Source organism: Xyrauchen texanus, chromosome 49, assembly GCF_025860055.1.
Source record: "Xyrauchen texanus isolate HMW12.3.18 chromosome 49, RBS_HiC_50CHRs, whole genome shotgun sequence".
NCBI classification, from domain to species: domain Eukaryota; kingdom Metazoa; phylum Chordata; class Actinopteri; order Cypriniformes; family Catostomidae; genus Xyrauchen; species Xyrauchen texanus.
Window position 1 is genome coordinate 13,304,604 of NC_068324.1, and position 23,292 is coordinate 13,327,895.

Consider the following 23,292-nt stretch of genomic DNA (forward strand, 5'->3'; position numbering starts at 1 on the left):
GGCAGGATAGAAGCATAACTCCATTCTTTGGAACTCCAAAGCTCTCCAAGCTTTGCATTGAAAGAGCAACTATTTTATTCATATCACACTCATTCTGATTATGGGTTGATTTCATTCACATAAACAATCAAAAAACAATAGAAATCAATCCCCGGTAACTTGCTCATTTTTTCAAAAGTTCTCTAAAAAATAAAAACCTTCAGACTTCTTCATACAATCTAAGACCAATTAATATATATAGCATATTTCATTAGGATTAAATACTTGCATCCTTTGGTGAAGACTAATCTTGCACAAGGCACTTCAGAACACACGTAACCATTAAAACACACAATTATGTTACAGAGTTATGCTGGTTTTCTACAACAAATCCCTTCATTACAATTGATAAAAGTGCACAACTTAAGTCTAATGACTAAAGATATCATCCTTGCCTTGTCATAACACAGGTAAGGTCATATATAACAGTGTTATGCTAAATGAGACTTCAATTTAGCAACCAAGGTACACAAAATAGTATAAATTTAGCACAATTTATAAAAAGCAGTAGAAAATATTGTTCAGTATAAACAAATAAAACACACCAATACAAATATAAATCTCATGTACTGATCTGAATGCTTGTGGAGATGATTTCCCTTATATACTGTAGATGCCAAATATAAGGCCATGCTTTGTCTAGTGCAGTTAACTGAAAAGAGGCGCTCTACAAATAGCTGCAGACTGCTATGGGTTTCATGCTGTGCTACTGTATATGGTGCTGGGAATGTGTATTGTCACTTTAAAATGTGGCATTCAAAGGCTCAGTGCTGGTATGAACATCATGAACAAATAATTGTAGTAAGCTTTAAAATGGCAGTAAGGGCTAAAAAATATCAGTTTAAGCTGTAACAGTTGCTTGTTAGTAGATGCAATGCTATTAGCATGGCCTTTCAGTGACTTATTCGTGTTGCAAGTGAATCTCATGAAATTATTCTATGATTTCACCCAAAAATCAGAAGAAATAAAAATCGTATTTTGCATAAAGGAAAGAGCTTATTTTTAAGACCATTATGATTTTGTACATTACATATTATTTTCATTCTAATTACCATAATGCATCTGGACGTTTTAATTTCAAGTTTTATTTTTCTTGTAATGTTAATTATTTTTATAGTGCTTCCCATTAAATTGTCATTACTGCAGTACAGTATTTTTTTTTTACTACAATAATACAATTGTTTTTATTTAAATCAGAAAAAAATTAAGATGGTGTAACAAACACTAGCGTGATGTATAAATTCTTCACAATTTAAATATTCAATAATATTTAATGAATAATACATAATTATACATAATATATTACTTATTTTCAGGAAAATGTTACAAACAATCTTAGTGGTCATAAAAATAAGTTTGATATTCTTTGAGCAAAATCTAATTAAAAAAGTTTTTTTATATATATATATACACATACATACATACACACACACATATACACACATTTATAAATTACTTTGCTGGTCCATACAACTTAAAGCTGCCATAGGTGAGATTCACTTATCTGAGTCCTGATACAGAGAAAGTTTCATCACACACTAGGATTAAATCTACGATTTAACCAGCTTGAAACCTTTGCCTGTATCTAGAACAGCAGGAGGGAACCATGTGAGTTTGACCCTTCGGAGTAGCCGAACGCAGTAACCGCAAACCCAGAAGAGGTTCAGTCCACCACACCAGTGGGCAAGATGAACCACAGGGTAAGTTAAGCGTGGGAAGTACAAGCTCCAGTGCCTGGTCACATCTCTTTCAGTGGGGAGGTGGAGCTTGTAGTCACTCCAGTGTCTGGAAATGCCATAGAAAGCTCGGATGGTCCGTCCATGCTCAGACCAGCGGACAACGCTCTCAGGGTTGCAGTTAAAATCGACCCATTGAGAGGTGAAGTCCCCAAGCTGAGGTGCATCCTGGAGCTCCAAGTCTGTTGAACAACAGAGCAAAGCCCCTTGAACTGCTACATAAAGTCCCTTGATGTTCTGTACCTCTTTCACCCAAGGGAGGGAGTTCTCGGTGTCGAGAATAATGATGAGGCGGGAGCAGAAACCAGCGTTCTTCTCCCTCCAGAGCTGCACAATCTCGTCTAGATGCAAAATGTCTCCACCTGATTGGATGAAAGGATAGAAAGACAGATTTAATGACTGTATAATTTCTTCAGGGTTACTGATCTGTGACAGGTTTGGTTTCTTAATGAATACTAGCTGCTTTCTACCAGTGCTGCACTCCCAAGTGCATGTGAAGTCAGCGCCACACTAGATGATTTCTCCAGTGATTTTCAGGTATGAGCTTCATTTAAATAATCAGCAGCAAATCGGAGGGTGATGAAGCGTGCATTAGCATCTGACCGTCGGGACTCACTGCTGATATCATGGCTTCAAAAACTGAAAAATCATATGACGCTTGTTTGAAAAAATTGTTCTGTTACCGAGGTGGGGTCTTATGTTCTCTTCAAGTGACCAATGAGCTGCTACTTTTACTGAAGATCTGAACGTTTTCATGTGATCAAAGTCGCTGCATATCATCACAAAGGCTGATTGTAACCCATAGTGATTCTGTCACCAAGCATTTTTTCCCTACACTAAATGACTAATAAAATCAGAAAGCGGAGCCACAGCAGTTGGTTTTTATTGAACACAAAAGCTGCATGTGGATGTACACTTGGCAAGCCTCGAGGGGGATAAATACACAATCACACTTTCACAAAGTATGTTACTCTATGAATCACGTCCAAAATCACTCTTTTACAATAGTTTATGCTTACGTGGTACTCCTGTTGTTATTTTAGCAAGCTCCACGAGACAGGTAATCAGAGAGAGTGTTGCAGTGAATCATTTGTCACCCACCATTCTTGATCAGCAAGTGTGTCTGACCTCCGAATGAAGAGACATCTTCAAAATGGTCTGCATGTGTAAAAAGCCTTGGCCAAAATCTAGTTGTTTGGAGTCTATTAGTGTGGCACCTGCTAAACAGGGAATAACCCCGGTGGGTTTACTACTAACTGATGCCCACCCGCACTGTTTATTCTCTTTACAAAAATGTCATGACCGCTGGTGTACAACTTAAAATAATATGTAACACCCACTAATGGGTGAATATCACAAAAACTATATCTGGGTCATATTTCACCACAAAATCAAGTCATTTTTATTTTGTAAAGCACTTTTCACAACAGACGTGGTTTCAAAGCAGCGGTACAGGAAATAATGATATAACAGAAAATAAAACTGTAATATCTTAATCATCTTTGCGCTATATGATAAAAATGTGATTGTATATCAAAAGGAAATAATAACAAATATTTTTGCATAAAGAAAATTAAGCCTATTTAATTACCATTAAGAAGTTTTACTTGATGTGCTTATTTTGATAAGCACATTTTCCCAGGAAATTCTCATTAATGCATTTGGATGCATTACATTTGATGTTTTTGTAATTCACAATATCCTTAAATTCTCATTACTGTAATACAGTATCTTCACTATATTCAAGGAAAATTTTAATTATTATTATTTATTTTTTGTATAAAAATTGTTTAATAAATATCAAATGCCACACAACAAAAAGTGCAAAGGCATATAAATACTTAGTTTTCTTGATAATTTAAGCCCATTTTACTATGTAACAATGCAAAATTTCATAATAGTCCAAAAACTAGGCTTATTTTAATTAAGTATCATTTCTTAGTCTTTTTGATTTGGAGATGAAATATGAACCAGACATGTCTTTGAGAGGGAAAAAAAGTTATTTCTTCATTCTCCCACCTGATAGGGCCCACTCTCCGCTGCGGTGTGTGTGGCCACTATAAAAGAGCACGTAGGTGTCGTAGCGTGGGCCGTCAGTCGTGTGGACCTCCATGAATATGCGGAGTTTAGCTTGCAGGGCTTCCAGACTCAAGCCGCTGGTGGAGTAGTCACAACCGTAGGTCTCGATCATGTGATGGGAGAAAAAGTGTTGCACCTTGTTCAGCATCCCTGTTGAGCGCAAGTTGAGTTCCTGCACATGAGCCTGGGGCAGTAGGGTGGGCTGGCCATCTGGGCTAAAAGAAAGGGAGAAGGCGAGATAAAGTACTAACCTTCTGTTTGATGAGCTCATCATGCCCTTGGTATACAACACTTTGTTAAGTGCCTGAGTGCACCAATGCACAGAAGGCTTGATTGTTTACCTTTCCTGCATGTTTTAACAGTCAAAAATTGAATTAATCTTAACAAACAGGTTTTTAACACTCTATAGAGTCTTTATATTTTGCAACTGTTTACACAAATTATCAATAGTAATTTCTTAACAAAAAGTACGTCTGTAATCATAATGAGAAACTGTCCATGCAATTTATGTAACATATGAATTGTTTTCATTACAAAGTGTCTGCTAAAAAAAAAGTATTAGACAGTATAAAACAATTTAATTGAATAAAAATGTTTATTAAGGTTTAATTAATAAAAGGCTGAAGGAATTATCAGCTTTGACTGATGCACTGATTTATTAATCATGTTTGAGTGGGATGAGATGGGTGAATACGTGTTTCCAAATACCTGCAATAGTTGGTAGGAATGACCACAGCATAGCCCACACATGTTCCTCCAAGGCTGTTTCCCAGCTCATGGAATAGGCCGTGGGCTAGTGACTCCAGTGGAAGTACCAGCAAAATCAAGGCAATAAATAGACCGTTGAACGGCTGTAGGAGGGAATAATACAATTAAAACCATCCAAAGAAAAGCATCAAATCTCCTATTCCAAGGCATTCCATTATTTTGACCCAGAGTGGCCCCACAAAGTATTTGGACACTTAAGTTACAATTAAAAATAATGAATATCATTGCATTAGGTAAAATATATAGCCAAGTGGCATTTATTTTTAAACTAGCTAGCAACAAAGCAGATCATTTAGCAAAAGAAGTTCTCCAAATTTTAAATAACAAAACAATAGACCTGGGCTGGGTTCCCAAAAGCATTGTAAGCTTAAGTTGATCTTTGAGACAACTGGCGCCAATTGTTTCTATGATCTACTTAGGGTTACGAAGCTTTTTTATTTTTTGGCTGTCCAATTTAGTGGAACATGTCCACAGTAAATGTAATTGTAGTTACTCTACTAGGACACCTTCAAAAATCTACTAAACATTATCTGGGACCAGTTGGTAAGTTGTAGTTGTAAAAAAGCGCAACCAGTCTAACCAGATTCTTGAACGAATGATTCATGAGCTCGTTCTTTTGAATCTACACTGTAAAACATGCAATGCTATCTCCCAAACAGATGGCTCTTATCAGCCAATAATTCTTCCTGAATCAAAAACCTACAGAATCACAAGTCGTTTAATTAATTATGTCCGACTCATGTGTGACATTTTGGAGAGAAAAAAAATCAGAGTAACACCAAAAATAAATCAGTAGACTGTCACTTTCCACCTGTTACTATTGAATGAACCCAGTTACACAGCACAGGCGAACTTAAGCCTGAATCAAAAACCTACGGAATCACAAATCATTGTCTGACTCGTGAGGCTAACGCAATGTTCCATTCAACAAGCAAATTGGAATTTCCAACTTCCTGCTAAGAAATGGAATGCCCCTCTAAGTTGTTCTTCCAACTTGGAAACTCATCCAATTTCACTGAGATGCTCAGCTGAAGTCAGCAGTTTAAATACACTTTAGCCAAATACATTTAAACTCAGCTTTTCACAATTCTTGACATTTAATAGTAGAAAACATTCCCTGTCTTAGGTCAGTTAGGATCACTATATTTTAAGAATGTGAAATGTCAAAATAATAGAATTATTTATTTCTTTAATCACATACCCATTGGGTCAGAAGTTTACATACACTTTGTTGGTATTTGGTGGCATTGCCTTTAAATTGTTCAACTTGGGTCAAACGTTTTGGGTAGCCTTCCACAAGCTTCTTGCAATAAGTTGCTGGAATTTTGGCCCATATCTCAAGACAGAACTGGTGTAGCTGTGGTTTGTAGGTCTCTTTGCTCGCACATGCTTAATCAGTTCTGCCCACACATTTTTTATCAAATTGAGGTCAGGGCTTTGTGATGTCCACTCCAATACCTTGACTTTGTTGTCCTTAAGCCATTTTGCCACAACTTTGGAGGTATGCTCGGGGTCAATGTCCATTTGGAAGAACTATTTGATACCGAGCTTTAACTTCCTTGCTGATGTCTCGAGATGTTGCTTCAATATATCCACACAACTTTATTTCCTCAAGATGCCATCTATTTAGTGAAGTGCACCAGTCCCTCCTGCAGCAAAGCAACCCCACAACATGATGTTGCCACCCCCATGCTTGATGGTTGGGATGGTGATCCTCGGCTTGCAAGCCTCACTGTTTTTCCTCCAAATATAACGACAGTCATTATGGCCAAACAGTAAAATTTTTGTTTCATCAGACCAGAGAACATTTCTCCAAAAAGTCAGATCTTTGTCCCCATGTGCACTTGCAAACTGTATTCTGGATTTTTTATGGCAGTTTCGGAGCAGTGGCTTCTTCCTTGCTGAGCAGCCTTTCAGGTTATGTCGAGATAGGACTCGTTTTATTGTGGATATAGATACTTATCGACCTTTTTCCTCCAGCATCTTCACAAGGACCTTTGCTGTTGTTCTGGGATTGATTTGCACTTTTCGCACCAAACTACATTCATCTCTAGGATACAGAATGCATCTCCTTCCTGAGCGGTATGATGGCTGCATGACCCTATGGTGTTTATACTTTCATAATATTATTTGTACCTTCAAGCATTTGGAAATTGCTCCCAAGGATGAACCAGACTTGTGGAGGTCCACAATTGTTTTTTTTTACATTGTTCAAATTGAATCCAATAAGTGTTTGGAGTTCTCCAAGCTGCTTAAAGGCACAGTTAACTTGATGTATGTAAACTTCTGACCCACTGGAATTGTGATATAGTCAATTAAAAGTGAAACAATCTGTCTGTAAACAATTGTTGGGAAATGACATGTCCTAAACTACTTGCCAAAACTATAGTTTGCTAATATGAAATGTGTGGAGTGGTTCAAAAATTAGTTTCAATGACTTCAACCTAAGTGTATGTAAACATCTGAATTCAACTGTAGGTGCATGAACTAACGCAAACATATCGGCACGCAGGGAGATGAAAAGTTAATGATAAACTTGATAATGATAAAAAAGGAGTCCAAGTACCAACATTCCATGATAATTGAATCTGTTTAGTAAATGTTTGCAGACACCGACCTACAAAATACAGTAAATTTTACTGTTTTGATAATCGTACACAATATGCTAGTATTGCAGCATTGTTTATCAATTTAGTTGCTAGGAGACGTCTAAGGTCACAATCTAACAACTGCTAAGCTAACGGGAACATTGCCATTTTGTTTACTTGTACATCACATTGGGCAATGGAATGCCATTATTGTCGGAGATGCAAGGTCTCAAGTCGGAATTTTCCCATGTCCAACTTTAGTTTATCATATGATAAATTATAGCTGAAAACTCACATTATGAGTTTTGTTGCAAGTATGTGGGGACTTTTATAAAAAATTTTATAAAAGTCCCTTTATAAAAAAGGGACTTTTATAAAAAATAAAAAATATTAAAATTCTTTTATAAAAATTTTAATTTTTATAAAAGACTTTTATAAAAATTAACTGCATTTTCCAAATAATTCTTCCTTAAACGTACAAAAAAATTATAACGAATACTAGCCATCACTAAATCTAATGCAGTAAAATGCTTGCATTTCATGAGTAGCTTCAGTGTTTTAAACTCAGTATAATACTTGCAGCATTGCAAACTAGTAAGTAAATACTTAATGCCAAAAGTCCTACCTGCCATGCCAGAGCTCCTAGTATGATGGTGGACACGAGGCTGAACAGCACCAGGTGTTTTGATATGAGGCAGAAGTGGCGCATGCCCTTAGATGCCATGACCCTGTCCAGTTCTCCAACCTCTGATATGTGTGCCATGCACAATCTCTGACAATCACTCAGCTTACTGTGGAAACCCCACAATGTGACCAAAAAAACCAGGTGACAGATGATCCAGATAATTGTGAAGACTGAAAGAACTGGGATCAACAGGTGCCAGCGATCCAGATCGCTCATCTTTAGAACAGCCATGATGAGGAAGGCTACCTCCACCACAACTAGAGGAAGGAGGGATAGGTGCCTCCAGAAGCCTCCTCTCACTAAGAGTGGAGACCAGCGTTCAGTGACCGAAAGGCCGCTGAAGTAGACATCCAGGAAAGGGTCACAGATGAGGTGGCTGAAGAAGCACGACAAGGCGAAGGGGTTGGTGGAAACTCCTAAAGACTCCTGGAAGAAAAATGCTGCAACCACAGTGAAGCATGTCAGATTTGGAAGGGCCAGGTAAGACTTCATGCGCAAGTCCACAATTAGAGCAGCCAAGGAGAGTGTCAGAGCAATAAGGCTTATGGATTTATGGCCAACCAAAGTTGTGCTGGCCATGGCAAAGCCTGTGAGCTCCAGGGCTTCCCTTGATTTGAGGAAGGCAGGTTGATGCTGAGTGCAACCGCACATTCTTTCAACTAAAGCCCATAGGATTCTTATCACCAAGCTGGCAACTAACATATAGTTGGCCACCTGCTCCTTAACATCTTCCACTTTGGATGGGATATTGAGGAAGCACAGCAAACCAAGAAGGAAACCAAACCATACATGCAACAGAAAGAGGCTGACCCTCTCCATGCCAAAATAGTAGTGGAGAATACTGGTAATCCCAAGTACAAATAGGCCCAATATAAAAATGACCAAGATAATAATGTTGTCAGTCTTCTCCCATTGTACATAATATCCCAAGCAAATGGCAACCAATGAACTCAGGCTGGACAGGTATCCAAGGTAACGAATGGACCACATGTTGACCCCTTTGTTGGCTTCATCTAGCCGGGTCATTGCAGCATAAAGCATGTGGCCCAAGCAATACTTGATGAGCCTGCACATTGTTTCAAGTCAGAACTCCCACAGCACTGAAACCAGAGGACTCAATGTGGCGAGTGACATAGGTGAAGTCATGCGTCACAATACGAATTCACAATCGAATCATAACCACACAGTTGTGTCGTGTAGTTAAGACATAGGTTAATAACTCTACAAAAGTTTCTCAAGACGTGTATGACATTTTGGAGAGAGAGAAAAAAATCAGAGTAACACCTAAAATATATCAGTAGGCTGTCACTTTCTACCTGTTACTACTGAATGAACCGAGATATTCAGCACAGGCGAATTTAAGGTTATTTTCTGATGACTGAAACTAATAAATAAACTAGCTACGGAATCGTTAACTCTTCAAAACTTAAAGAGGAGTAAATATAACAGATAAAGGAGTTTTAATGTGCTGTCAGTCTGATTTACCGGGACAGATTCCAGTGCGTTTACCGGCGTCGGAAAGTTAGCAGAATGCGTTTTTTCTCTTCGGGAAGAGTGTAACATTGATTAAATCAAGTCTACATAAATATACCAGTAGACGTATATGAAATTGATTGTTGTCGTTTAAAAAAAAAATCAACAGATAATTGGAGATTTATCGCAGTATTTCGCCAAACAATCGTCTAAACTTTGCCTGAATATCCGTCTTCTTTGCTAATCGGTATGCCACTACGGAAGCCCCCTACGTACAAACTAAGAGTACATCATCCTGGGGCCGTTCACACCGAACGTATTATTTTAAGTGTTTACATAAAAACCATGCACTTGGCGGACGATTTGCTCGTTGCGCAGCGTCTTGCACTGGAGTCACGCTCTAAGTTAAAAGAAAAAAAACTTTAAAAAGAACAACAGTTTTTAAAAACGCGTCTCGTGACACCTGCGTTCGTTTCGTTTTTTTTTCTTCGCTTTTTTTTCCTTTCTTTTTTGGCGAAAGTACGCGTTCGGTGTGAACGCCAAAAACAGCACAAAATGTTGGAAAATGGAATATAGTTGTTTTTCAGATGTAAAAATGCAAGATACCACAGCTTTCACCTTATTTAATATAAAAGAAAACTTGACTTCTTTGTTTGACTGGCTTAAACTTGGCATTTGTTTTTTTATTATTTTGAATGTTGCTATTTTATTATTATTGTGTACTGATATTATGGGTAGTTGACAGATAACTTGAACTTCTTTTCTCTCTTTCAACAACAAGACTTTAAAATGTATATGAATACATAAGGGAATCACCAAGTTATATTTTAGGTGCTGTGACAGGTCACATTTGAATCAGAATTTAGCATTTTTGCATTTCACTCACATTTTGGTGTGATATGACATGAATTTTGTCAAGGAAAAATATTCCATGTGGTTATTAAAAGTCATAAAGTGACAAACAAAAAGGCAGCAAACAAACAAGGTGACAAAAAAACATTTATTTATAAAAGAGAAATTACAATAATTCTCACAAATAGCCCAGTCCTGTGGGAGTCAAACATCTTAACATTGAAAGAGAAAAACAATCATGCAAACAGCGGATTAGAACCTGCGGAAGACAAAGAGATTTGATATGTGAAGGTTTGGACACACCACCAAGTACAGTATAATACAAAGTTTTTTGTATGAGTCTACTTTTTTGTGTGGTTTTAAAACATTTAATTCCACAAATATATAAATCGAGAACAGACTAAAGAGGGTCTTTAAATACTATGGCTAATGTTATTACTATACGGCAGTATTTCATAGTTTAGCCAAGAGCTGGTTAATTTGCTGAAAGTATGAAACTATTTACTGTGGGAGATAAATTAGTTACTTTCAAATGACAATCAGTAGTCCGTCCTTCTTGCATCCAGTGTTTATCATCCAAATGCAAAAATACAATTTGGGTTTGAAGGCACCTTGAGTGGTGATCTAATTTAGCTGATACTCTTGACACCTTTAAAGTGCTTTAAAACACCAAAACCTCATATATACTTCAGCACAACCCCAGTGTACGAGGACATCTTGCATACTATTTCAGGAGTTAAAGGAATAGTTTTCTCAAAAATGAAAATTCAAAATCATTTACTCACCTCATATTGTCCCAAAGCCCAAGGATTTTCTTTCATGGAACACAAAATGACCAGCCTCAGTCACCATTCACTTTAATTGTGTGGAATAGTAACAGAGGCTGCCATTCTGTCAGACATGTTTTGTGTTCCACAGAAGAAAGAGGCTTTAGAACAACATGAGGGAATTAATTTACATTTTTGAGTGAACCTTCCGTTAAAAACCATCACAGCATCTTCCCATGTAATTTATTTCAGGTATACCATTCAATAACTACATTAATACAATGCAAAACCATGCCTATTATTAGTTGTGATTAAAACTTCCATGTTACAGTTTTATATAGGCAATTTTTGACCATTTATGATAATGAATGTATTGCTATTCCAATCAGCTATTCTGCTGATGTTAAGTATCGATATCTTGCCAACCCTATGGAAGGTGTTATCGAACACGTGCAAATATGTGCTTGGGACACTTGTATAGTGTTTTAAGAACCTGGAGCGAATTAAAAAGCTGCAGATTCTGCAGACCAATACATCTAAAAATGTACAGTGATAAACAACTTTTTTGACAGTACTTCCATGTAAACCCCCCAGTCAGTCACAAATCAATTTCCTTTGAAATATTTGGTGGAACTTTCTAAAACCTCTGTACCTTAAAAGCCAGAACTGAAAGCTAATATAATGCACTGTATTGAGGAACTGATATACACTCTAGTTACACTGTAAACGATACAGAAATTAGACCGACTGAAGGAAAACAGTCAAGAGTAAACAATCATCCTATTCAACAAAGTCACATTATGGTGAAATGCAGAGAAATCGAACCAGTTTCGTACTACATACTACAGACACGTAATTGGCTACTACAGGTTATATTAGAGGTTTAAATGAAAAAAGGCAGTCACTCGTTTACTATCAAGCTTTTTTAAAACAAATTAGAAACCGGTTACCACAATGAGGCAAATCATGCATCCAACCTGGTCACCTGTAAGATTGTTTGTTCTCGAAAACTATGACTACTTTTTGATTTGTACCATGTTGAAGCGAAAATCACACATTCACAGTTACAATGTTACGTTACCAAACCAGACACTTAAAATGCTACAAAATATCACTAATATTGCAAAAAAGCTTGGTTGTAATTTGAAAGTTACTATCTATAATGTCCAGTGCTAACCATTTAGAAATTATATTTGAAAGGTGCTCAATATGTATAGAAACTGCAGGCAAAAGATTGCATTTTTTTGACACTGACAATGACTAATTAGACTAAAGTTTAACTTATGCTAGAAATCTTGTCCATTTTAGTCATGATGATAGAAATAAACAGCCAAAATGGATGAGCAAAATTTTCAACCTGAGATCACACAGCTGCTTCTGATACAAGACCATATCGCTTCTATTGCAAAACCGTTATTTCTTTGTTAAGATTGTTGATTAGTGTGTTTGTGTTGAAATGGATGTCTATCACTCTCTTAAAAATAAACACCCACTTCAACATCTGGCCTCATTCACTCTGTGCAAACTTTTTGCTGCTTAAAATGGGGAGTATGTGATTGCAACAAAACCATTTGGCAGCACGTCAAGGGATAATTCTCCAAAAATGACAATTCTGTCATAATTTTCTTGTATTTCCAAACCTATATGACCTTCTTCCTTCCTTGGAACACAAAAGGAAATGTCAGGCAGAATGACGGCCTCAGTCACCATTCACTTTCATTACATCTTTTTTCCATAAAAGAAAGTAAATGGTGAAGACTGAGGCAAACATTTTGCCCATGATCTCCTTTTGTTTTCCGTGACATTGAGTAAATTACAGAATTGTCATTTTTGGGTAACTTTCCCCTTAAGAAAGGCAGTTCAGCTGTGTAGCAAAATGGGGTCTTCCATCTCATGGAAGGGTGCCGTGCTACTTTGGCTCTCGCCAGAGTCCGAATCATATGGCGTGTCCGGCAACTCCACAAAGCTCCACGCCAACTGGTCATCCTCAAATTCGGAATGTGGAGGCTCATAGGAATCTGTGAAACCCTCATCCTCGAACTTGTGAAAGTCTTGCGGTATGTAGAGCATCTCCGGGTAGTTGCGGCTAACCAGGTCACTGCTGGTGGTGGACGACACCTTGCGGAAAGCAATGAGGTGCATATGGGAGTACTTGACGTACTTGTAGCGCTTGAAGCCCAGCGACTCAACTGCAACTCGCCAGCTACGCATCATTAGTGCATGACGGCCCTGATGGGAGGAGTCAGGGGTGATGATGAGGAGAAGGCCATTCAGGGTCAAAAGTTCATGGGCTTTCTTGCAGCAGAGCCAACGCTGGTAGGGTGAGGGAAAATAGGAGAGAAGCAGGGAGAACACCACCACGTGAAAGAGCTGGCCAGGTAAAGCTTCAATGGGGCTGCGTAGCTGCCGCAGAAAGGTATCTAGTGCGTCACTGGCCAGCTGCAATGGCTGCTGCAGTTGCAGGTTGAGAAAGTCACACTTGAAGACGCTCTGTAGTTGTAAAAATGACAGGAAAAAATGGAGAATAAGCATCAACATTTAACTTGTCTCCACAACAGAGATAAAAGTAGGTACAATACAACATAATCAATAACAGTGGTTTTAAACTAGTTTTGATTAAGGAACCACGAGTGGTGACCCAAAATAGTGTCAACATTTTTTTTGTACACAAGTATACAGAAGTCTATAAATGTATTTGGTATGTATTCACTTGATGGTTTCATACTCTTGGCAGCCAATCATTTACCACACAAAATACATTGTGGTCGGCACAAACCACGTTTAAACTCATTGCAAGTGAACCTGTATATAATGTATTCTGAGTTTTTCTTTTACATTGCATAGTTTGGTTTATAGTTTTCAAGGAAAGGTTCATGTCACACAACCTATAGCCTGGCTGGAGTCACTCAGCACACCCTGGATTCGAACTCGCAACTACAGGTGTAATAGTCAGCGTCAATACTCGCTGAGCTACCCAGGCCCCGATATTTGCATTTTTTTAAGAAAAGGAGGAGCAAATAAAAATTTGTTTGTGTGGTAATCAATATAATGCCACAAATGCTGTTGATTGAGCTTAACTTTTGAACCCAGAATTTTCCTTTAAACCCCCAAGTATGCGACCCAACTGACTAACAGATTACATGTTCAAAGGACCAGCTTGCACCATGTAGAGTTTCAGCACTGAACTTAGAATAATTTATCATTTGCAATTTGCATTGTACTTTCCCTACCATCAACGGCACATTTTTGGGTCTCGAGTCTCGACCCACCAGTTAAGAACCACTGATCCATAACCTCAAGAAACACAAACCTCTACTGCTGGCACAATGTCGATACCAACAGTAAGAAACTCGTCAAATTTTAGGAAGGGATTGAAACAGCTGCCCACATCCAGGAGTCGTATCCTTTCAAGCTGGAAAATTGAGCTGTAACTAATAGAGAAAAATGTGCATTATTTAGACATTTGCATTTGCAGTGCTGTTCAAATAAATGTACACAAATAAACACTGTCTTTGAAGAGCACCTGGGAGAGGAAGACTGTGATGGAGTGTTTTCAGATGTATTATTGCCAGCTGTGGCATGCCTTGCACTCTTCTCATCCTTCTCCAACACTCGCCTCATCCCTCCATCCTGGAAGTACTCCTGACAAACACTGTGGAAAGACAGATTTACATATAAATGTATGCATTTGTCACATGCGTTCATCCAAAGCAACTTACAATGCATTCAAGATAAAAATTTTATTAAGTATCTGTGCTCCCAAGGAATTGAACACAGGATCTTGGTGTTGCTAGTGCCATGCCCTACCAGTCTTAAAAAATATATTTTTAAAAGGCACCATATACTTAACTTCATATAACATAAAATATTGGCTTTATACCAAACAGCATTGATGGTCTTACCTGCGGCACCACTCGATGCGTCCCTCTCCCTCACATTTATTTGCCCAGTGGTTGTCAGCTAGGTTCTTCATGGCCATGGCATACTCACTGAGAGTCTGCTCGTCTTCACAGTGCTCACGCCATATTTTCTCAAAATCTCCCACTGCAGCCGAGGAGACAAGACAGAGGAACATACGGTCACTTCATATGTGAGGATTGATCTCTTAACACAGCAAGCAATAAATTATGTCACAAAGGGCAGGGCTCAAGAATAAAGATGATCTGTACTTCCGCTGCCAATGTTTCAATGGCCCCATCACAAAAATTGTTAGCAGAATTTTTTTATTTTTCACAACTCATGTTGTCTTCTGAATGATCTTGGAAAGATATTTTTCAATGTTTTGCCTGCGGAACAATCCAAAAACACTTTAAACTGCAGTGCAGCACTTTGAAGAGACTGTACATCTATCCTCAGCTTTGTTGTCATTCCAGTCAAAACTCAAAGCTGTTGTGAAGAGGGTCTATTAAGCACCTTCTTTTTTTATGCTGCACTTTATACTCTGGGAGAGTGAAGTTATAAAGAAACTCACCGCTTAAATAATTTTTTCGTTCACTGTGAATTTTCGGTGTGGCTCCAGTATATATGAAGCCCTGCCCACACAGATGTCACTGCCAAACAAAGCAACTTCCTATTGGTCAACACAAATGTCGAAGTTCACCAAATTTGGACCAAATGTGAAATTTGCATTGGGAAATTTCTTTGTCATTATAAGTCCATCAGGTCAAATTCCTGATCATGCAGGTTCCCTCTGAAATGACTATTTCACCCATCGAATTTTGCTAAGTAAAGGAAAATGTGACCGAGCCTTCAGTTTGCACCATATAAAACACATGTATACGATCAACAAACGAAAGATGTAGTGAGAATGTAGCACTGGTTCAATGGGGCAACTGGCCTGAAACTCTTTCACATTGGCCCCTTGTCATTATACCTTAATTTCTGTTGAGCACTGAATAATAATACATTTTACATACTTTTCGTGGTTCCTCTACTTTGATTCTGAAGTTGTAGACATCCGTGTCTCCAACAGCTTGCAAAAGACTGTCCCTCAACAAATCAGTGAAACTCCATCTTCAAGCACAAAACTATCCAAATATTTGTACTGATTCACACAGGTTCTAAAACTCGCTGATAATGCCAATGACACCAGTAGGCGATCACAAATATCCCTTAGACAACTACTCTACAGACTGCTTGGGAAGGCAAGAACTGACAAAAGTTAACTGTCCCATGACAGAGTGGAAAACACTGGCCTTATCTGATTTACAGAGAATAAGACAAGAAGGGAAGAGACTGCAGCCCAGTTATACATATGAATACTGTTTCACAATGCCAAAAAGACTAGATCACGCCTTCCTTATTAACCCATCACGGGATCTAGTGAATAGACTACTGTGTGTGTGATTTATCTACTCCTTTCTCTCGGGGAAAGAGAGGAATTTTAGAGATACTTTAAGCCATGACAAAGTCAATAACAACACTTTGAAAACTAGCTAAATCCAGATGCCTAAAGTGTTGTATCAGTGGTTCTGAGATCAATTGACATCAAGTGGCGACAATGCCAAAACTGTCTTAAGTAAACAAAAAAAGATATATGTAATTAATACTATGTTTTTTTAAGGATGAGGCATGCCATGCATCCTGTTCATGTTTGTATCTGCCTGATTTGGCAAGCTAATACTAAGTGACAGAAGAATTAATACCAAAATACAGTTGAGTCTGACTGATGCGCATACTTTAATATCAACAACAAAAGATATGGGAAGTATATTCTCCTGCCTTACAAAAGATTGTAAGTCTATTTATTTTATTTTATTAATTTTATTTTTTATGTAGGCATGATAATGGGTAATGATAACTACATTTCATTATTTTGTGTTTAGCATTGTTCCCCCCCCTCATCAGAACAGACCAGCATCCCCTTTTTGGTTCACAACCTACCAATTGAGAACCACTAGGTTATAATATTTCAGCTTCAAATTCGATTATGTGGGTAGGAAAAAAATATAGGCCAATATTTTTGTTTAAATATAAATATATTTCATAAACTCCTACTGTTTGTCACTTTATGTCAGTGGTCATAATATCCTTATTGGATGATGCTCCGGGAACCCTTCTAAAAGTGGAGCCTACTAGCTTAGCCTAAAATAGCATAACGTGGCATTCCCATAGACATTCTCCTTTTTCAATGAATGTCTATGGAGTACATGCCTCAGTGTGCTGAATTACCTGCTTTTTGGAGGAAACAGCTCAACACTTACAGGTGCAGGAAGCGATTTTCTTTTCATGGAAAAGTATGCAAAACATTTTCATACTCCCTTAAAGATATTAATGAAATAAGTGTCCTGAGATATCTCACCAGTCTCTGTGACAGCTGTAGACTTTGTAAACAGCAAATTAAAAATGTGTCTGTGGACCACAGACATTAACAATTTAACCAGTCAATAATTTTGTAGTGTTGTATTTGAAGTAGATCACTGAGGCTATGATTCATAATGTTTGTCAGTTGAAGGCACTATTGTGCCACTGCTGAATTTGACAGCCACAGGAACAAACAATGCTTCTCTTTTGCTCTGTTTTGGTCTCAATATTATCTTTGGAGGGCAGGGTTTTGGAATGAGTGGAAATGGCTAATTCAACAACTCAGTCACATGAAAGCTTCAGAACGCTAAAATCGCTTACAGCGCCTTTAATTATTAGACTGCCTTTCAGCTAATCTTCAACATGTTTTACACTTGCCAATGCTTTTGGAATAAACTATGTGTGGAGTTCACTACGATAAATTTATGTTTTATAAGAGAAGTCACAGACAATTTTGTGACAGGTAGTTGTCACTTTACAGCTCTTCCCATTCATTAATATAATAAGTGCACTGTAAATCGCTTTGGATAAAAACGTCTGCCAAATGCATAAATGTAAAATTCACATGCAGAGACAGATGAGAAGCACACACATCTAAAGCTCAGGTACTCCACTATAATAACGGATAATTCTGCTTGAAATTTTGTTTTTGTGCTTAGAATAAATTTCAACTGCATCTCAGAGAAACAGCATTAAATGAATGACAAAGTTGTCTAAACTTATGTACTCAAGGTACAAAGAAAGTACTATAATACCGTTAACTTGATGGTTGACTTGAACAACACACGGCACTTTTAAAGTCATTAAATAATTGTACTGTTTTCTTAAAAATGTATGAAAACAAATTGGACACAATGATTACATTTCTACGAACTTGAGACAAGCGTTTTAAAATGTATGTTTTTTTAAAGATTTCTCTTTTTTTTTTTTAACTCGAACAACCTTACTTGTCAATAAACATTAATCTAGCTGTCCCTAATTGCAATTCAAATTTTGGAGTGTTTAAAAGCAGAAATGTGAAGCATATAGTTTTAGTAAAGCACTTACATTAATTATTCTGTTAAAACTCATGTATAATTTGAGCTGTAAAGTTGTTTAAATCATAATTTTTACAGTCTTTTGGGGTTTATTGACATTAAATCATCATGGCAACAAAGTAGTAAAATTGGCTATAACTTTACACACAAAAGGTTAGTAAGCGATTTTATCACACTAAAATCATGCTTACATGTTTATGTCTTCTGGCTAAACATTTGAAACAGTGAGTATTTTAATATTAAAAAATTGTCCCCATTCACTTCCATTGTAAGTGCCTCAATGTAACCCAGAAAGTTCCTTTTTTTTTAAAGGAAAGAAGAGGAAAGTCAAAATAAATTTTTGTGGTAATCAACATTATGCCACAAATGCTGTCAATTGGGTTTAACTTGTATTGAACCCGGAATATTCCTTTAGGAAAACACTGACACAACACTGATCAGATCTTCCACTGTCAGGCAAACTCTGAAAGGCAAACTATAAGTATGTGTATTAAATCATTAAGTGGAAAAATAATTGACAACAAAGTATGATATAGCTTCCAGAGTAACACAGTTGTCACTGGTACATGGTCAGGACACACTATGCAGAAGGCCCAGACTCATAAATTCTTTATGAATAGACTTTTAGATCACAAGAGAAGACTTAAAAGTTGCTTTATGTTGCAAACAAAGCCATCTGACAATCAAGAGCAAAACAGGAACTGATGTGAAGCTGCAAAGACAGACAAAGGCTGTTTTGCAAAAAATGAGTGAGCTTTTTATTACATCATACACGTTCTCTATGTTCTATTATTACAAACGTTCTATTTATTATCTGAATGTTTAAAAATGCTGCTGAGCACAACCAGATTTCAACAGCTCACTGATCTCCAAAAACGAGACAAATTCTGAATTCTGAACAAGATTGCATTACAAGGTTCAATTTAAGAGTCTGCACAGGTTAACACTGTTTTTTTTATTTTCGATGCGTCAGCTCATTATACGAAACACTGATTAATACAGCGTTTAAATATTCGCATCTCTGTTCAGGCCAGACTACAATGATCTCGGCTAGGCTAAACAGCTATCTCACCCAAATACCTTCGATATATTTCCTGCGGAGTTGTCGGTGGACGCTTTTCACCACACCAGACAGCTTCTCCTGCTCCTTATTCCTGGACTGCAGCTCCTCCGTGGCGGAGCCGGGGTGGTATTCAGGAAGATCGGGATCTGTCTCAGCGCTGCTCCGCAGGTCCATAGTACAGCACTAGGCTACCGACGCACCGGCTCCCCGTTCGTCCGCACGTCTCACACGGTAACAACGCGCAGTCTGATTGCGCCTCCCCAGCGAACGTGCCGGAAGTATGACGGCCAATCTGAAAACCCCAAAAATTAAACGCCTCTAAGATCGTCTGAATTTATGATTCGTTTTGATTATTATTTTTTGTAATTTTGAAAATGTTTGAATTTTGAAAAAATGTTTTATTATTGTTTATGTTGCTAATAAAATACAACAATAATAATCTAGCTCAATACTTCATTAGACATGGTTTTACAGTAATACTTTAAAACTTTTGAATAAATTATCAAAGGGCAAATGTAGGATTTGACGTTTTGATGAACCTCCAAGATTAAAGGACGTTTAGGCTTAATTAAAATAGCAATTCCAGCTAAATTAAAAAGTAAATAAATAAATAAAATATACAAATAGTTTCCCTTTTATGCAAGAACTTTTCGCGGTCAAGTGTCCCACTTGAAGTTTCGCGCCTGAATGTGTGTGTGTGTGGGGGGGGGGCGTCGTCTGCTGAAACAACTGTCACGGAAGATCACGCGATGTTTGCAGATGAGTGATTCAGACAGATGCTTAAATTTTACACAAAATCGTCAGAAACATTATTTATTTTAAAGGTTTATTTGCAGCTTAATACAGTGCCTGTTGGGTGTGCAAGAAGAAAGTATTCCTACAATAAAGAGACATTTTAATATCAATAAAGGAGTCGGTATTTGTAATTGTCATTTTGAATTTTTTAATTAATAAACAATATTAATATGACAAACATAATATAACATTATATAAACATGATGTAATGTTAAAAAATCACGGAGTTGTGAGTTTTCACCGAACTGGAGGTGTCAGAATAAACATGATGGTAACTACCATACTACTCTTATACATGTGAGTCTGGCCAATCCTGAATGAGCTGTGTCGCCTTTTTTTTTTTTTTTTTTTCTTCTTCTTGCAATTCAAAAACAGTCACAATAAATCAGTACATATATCATCAAAAGTCTGAAATATATAACGTAAAAATATACAAGAAAACAAAGAGAAATAAGTAAATAAATAAAATTAAAATTAAGGGCCTTCTAGTAAATTAAGAACCTGAATGAAATTGAAAAATCCTCTGGCCATTTTTGTTTTTACATGTTTCAGGGATTTACAAAAATTATTTTTGAAACACATATAACTGTTGTTTACATTTAAGGTACTTGCATTTATGAATATAAAACTTACCTAAAATAAAGAAGGAATTTAATACAAACTGAGTATGACCATCTTCCATCTTATTATACCAAATGTTGTTTCTAGTGAATAGAGTTAAACAATTAATCGATTTTCTTAGCCAATTATACATGCCAGAGAGTGGAACTGTACAAACAATAGAAAAATAAGTGGTCTGTTGAATTACAAAAAATACAGTTGTTATGATACAGTGTTAAATCTATGCCTGAGAAGCTCTGAAGAAGGATAAATATCATTGAAAACCTTAAAGTGTATTTCCTTGGCTTTCAGTGGTTTACAGGAAAGGATTAATATTTGGTTCTCAATTTGCTTATGATTTCCTTTGAAAAGATCTTTGGCACCCCATTCCTACTATGAAACAGACAGGAGAAAAACAGTATAAGGATAGAAGTATCCTTAAAAAACAGTATAAAATATATCATTTGTTATTAAACTACATATCAATTTGTTTGAAAATCTGTCAACTGCAAAATCACATCCATTTATTTTTAAAGCTGTTAAATGAGAAACGTCAGTCAAATGGTAAACTGAATTTCTAACCATAAGGAAAACAGACTTTGGAATACACCTAAGAACTCTCTCATATTGTTAATAATCACACTTAAAGTTATACCTTCTACAGAACTCCTCAAATTGCATAAAATTCCCTTCTGCATCCAAAAGATGAACAATAGGCCATATACCTTTCTACATACAAACTTTAAAAAAATTGACTTATTTCTAAACAAGATATAGCAATTATTTCAAATCGCCATATTATGTGGAGTGAAATTATGTTTGTATAGTATCTTCCAACAGAACTTGCTGATGAAAAATGTATAAGTGAAGTGGACATTCTTGTACAGAGGAGAAAAGGAGATTTCAACATACACCAAGATAAGCCCCAGGCCACTGAACTTCATGCTCTTCTGGCCTCGTTTGACTTGGAATGACTAAGCACTACAGCAACTCACAGATTGGCAACCAGCTGGACCTAATTTTTACACGTAACTGTACCAACACGAATATTCTTGTTACTCCTTTACATGTCTCTGATGGGGAAAACACTTGAAAGAACAGTTTTCAATCAGATCTCTGCCTATCTCTCGCAGAACAAGCTGCTGGATGACAATCAGTCAGGCTTCCAAAGTGGACATTTCACCGAGACTGTCCTGCTGTCTGTCGCTGAGACAAGCAAGAGCTGGATCCATATCATCCATCTTGATTCTGTTGGATTCTGCAGCCTTTGACACAATCAACCAGTCAAGTCCTATCTCTCAGGTAGGTCCTTCAAGGTAGCCTGGAGAGGTGAGGTGTCCATGTCACATCAGCTACTTACTGGGGTACCTCAGCGCTTTGGCCACTTCTTTTCTCTATACACACAACATCACTGGGACCCATCATTTAGGCACATGGTTTATCTTACCACTGCTACACCAGTGACACAAAGCTCTGTCTTTCCAGCCCAACGACACAACAGTGACTGCTCGAATCTCTGCTTCTTTGGCAGACATCTCGGTCAGGATGAAGGAACACCACCTGCAACTTAACCCAGCGATGTCAGGAAAATAGGACCCTTCTTCTCTGAACATGCCACACAACTTCTTTAGTCACTTGACATAACTAGACTGGACTACTGTAACACTCTCATTGCAGGCCTCCCTGCATTTGCAATTAGGCCCCTGAAAATTATCCAGAATGCAGCATCTGGTCTTTAAGGAAGCAAAGTGAACGCATGTTACACCATTCCTTGCCTCTCTTCACTGGCTGCTGGTTGATGCACAAATCAAATTCAAGGCTCTGATGCCGGTATACAGAACAGTCACTGCTCCAGCATACCAAAAATAATTTCTGCAGAGCTACGCTCCCACCAGAATCCTGCGGTTGGCTAATGAGCGGTGCCTTTTTATACCAACACAAAGAGGCACTAAAAATTCACTGGAATGAATTTTGCAGCTCTATCCATGAAGCAGACTCACTCACTGTTTTCCAAAAACAGCTAAAAACACATATTTTCCATGAGCACTTAACCATGCACTCATAAAAAATGTAATACAAATATTATAAATATTCTTGTTGCATTCTATTCTGTCTTGGATACTTCTATCCTGATGCTAGTGAAACTTTGCAAAGAAGCACTTTTCATACCTCTGTCTCCTTAAGATGAATTGCTTATGAGGTATTTATCCTTCCTTTGGATAAATGTAAAATCAATACCTCCACATTTTCCAAAATTTCCCTGGGAGCACTAAAACAAAAACTTCTTCCGTTTACAAGAAAAGATTTAAACCAGTTAATCTTTTAGGTTCAATTTAATACAATCAAAAGCATTGGCCTGTAGACCCACCTATCTTTTTTCATATAATGAACTTACTTTTTCCAAATATAATAAATATTAATCTGGTTAATTATTATTGCCTTGTCCGAAAATGGAAGGGAACATGCATCTAGACTCCACTTTAGTAAGCAGTATTCGGCCAAAAACT

General features: G+C 37.3%; 2 protein-coding genes across 3 annotated transcripts; both read right to left on the reverse strand.

The window, feature by feature from the left end:
- Nucleotides 1–4: 4 nt before the first annotated feature.
- LOC127640589 (transmembrane protein 168-like) lies at nt 5–9,602 on the reverse strand. Its single transcript, XM_052123225.1, has 4 exons — nt 7,836–9,602; nt 4,563–4,705; nt 3,795–4,069; nt 5–2,137 (listed from the first exon to the last, which is right to left on the reverse strand). Exons 1-4 carry the CDS (start codon nt 8,967–8,969, stop codon nt 1,590–1,592), a joined length of 2,100 nt encoding a protein of 699 aa, XP_051979185.1. The 5' UTR covers nt 8,970–9,602; the 3' UTR covers nt 5–1,589.
- Nucleotides 9,603–10,356: 754 nt separating this feature from the next.
- LOC127640440 (S-adenosylmethionine sensor upstream of mTORC1) lies at nt 10,357–19,624 on the reverse strand. Of its 2 annotated transcripts, none has more exons than XM_052123019.1 (5): nt 19,408–19,624; nt 14,890–15,031; nt 14,511–14,639; nt 14,298–14,418; nt 10,357–13,477 (listed from the first exon to the last, which is right to left on the reverse strand). In XM_052123019.1, exons 1-5 carry the CDS (start codon nt 19,562–19,564, stop codon nt 12,848–12,850), a joined length of 1,179 nt encoding a protein of 392 aa, XP_051978979.1. In that variant the 5' UTR covers nt 19,565–19,624; the 3' UTR covers nt 10,357–12,847. The 2 variants fall into 2 exon arrangements, with proteins under 2 accessions (XP_051978979.1, XP_051978980.1); XM_052123020.1 differs by lacking the exon at nt 19,408–19,624 and adding an exon at nt 15,904–16,184.
- Nucleotides 19,625–23,292: the final 3,668 nt, after the last annotated feature.

Excerpts from the sequence above, each read along its gene's own strand:
- LOC127640440 (XM_052123019.1), bottom strand. The coding sequence starts at position 19,564 with ATGGACCTGCGGAGCAGCGCTGAGACAGATCCCGATCTTCCTGAATAC. Across the intron at positions 15,032-19,407 it reads CCGCAGGAAATATATCGAAG|TGGGAGATTTTGAGAAAATA; the intron begins GTATTTGGGTGA and ends CCTCGGCTGCAG. Across the intron at positions 13,478-14,297 it reads ACATTGTGCCAGCAGTAGAG|AGCGTCTTCAAGTGTGACTT; the intron begins GTTTGTGTTTCT and ends TTACAACTACAG.
- LOC127640589 (XM_052123225.1), bottom strand. The coding sequence starts at position 8,969 with ATGTGCAGGCTCATCAAGTATTGCTTGGGCCACATGCTTTATGCTGCA. Across the intron at positions 4,070-4,562 it reads ATTCCTACCAACTATTGCAG|CCCAGATGGCCAGCCCACCC; the intron begins GTATTTGGAAAC and ends CCTTTCTTTTAG. Across the intron at positions 2,138-3,794 it reads CGGAGAGTGGGCCCTATCAG|GTGGAGACATTTTGCATCTA; the intron begins GTGGGAGAATGA and ends TCATCCAATCAG.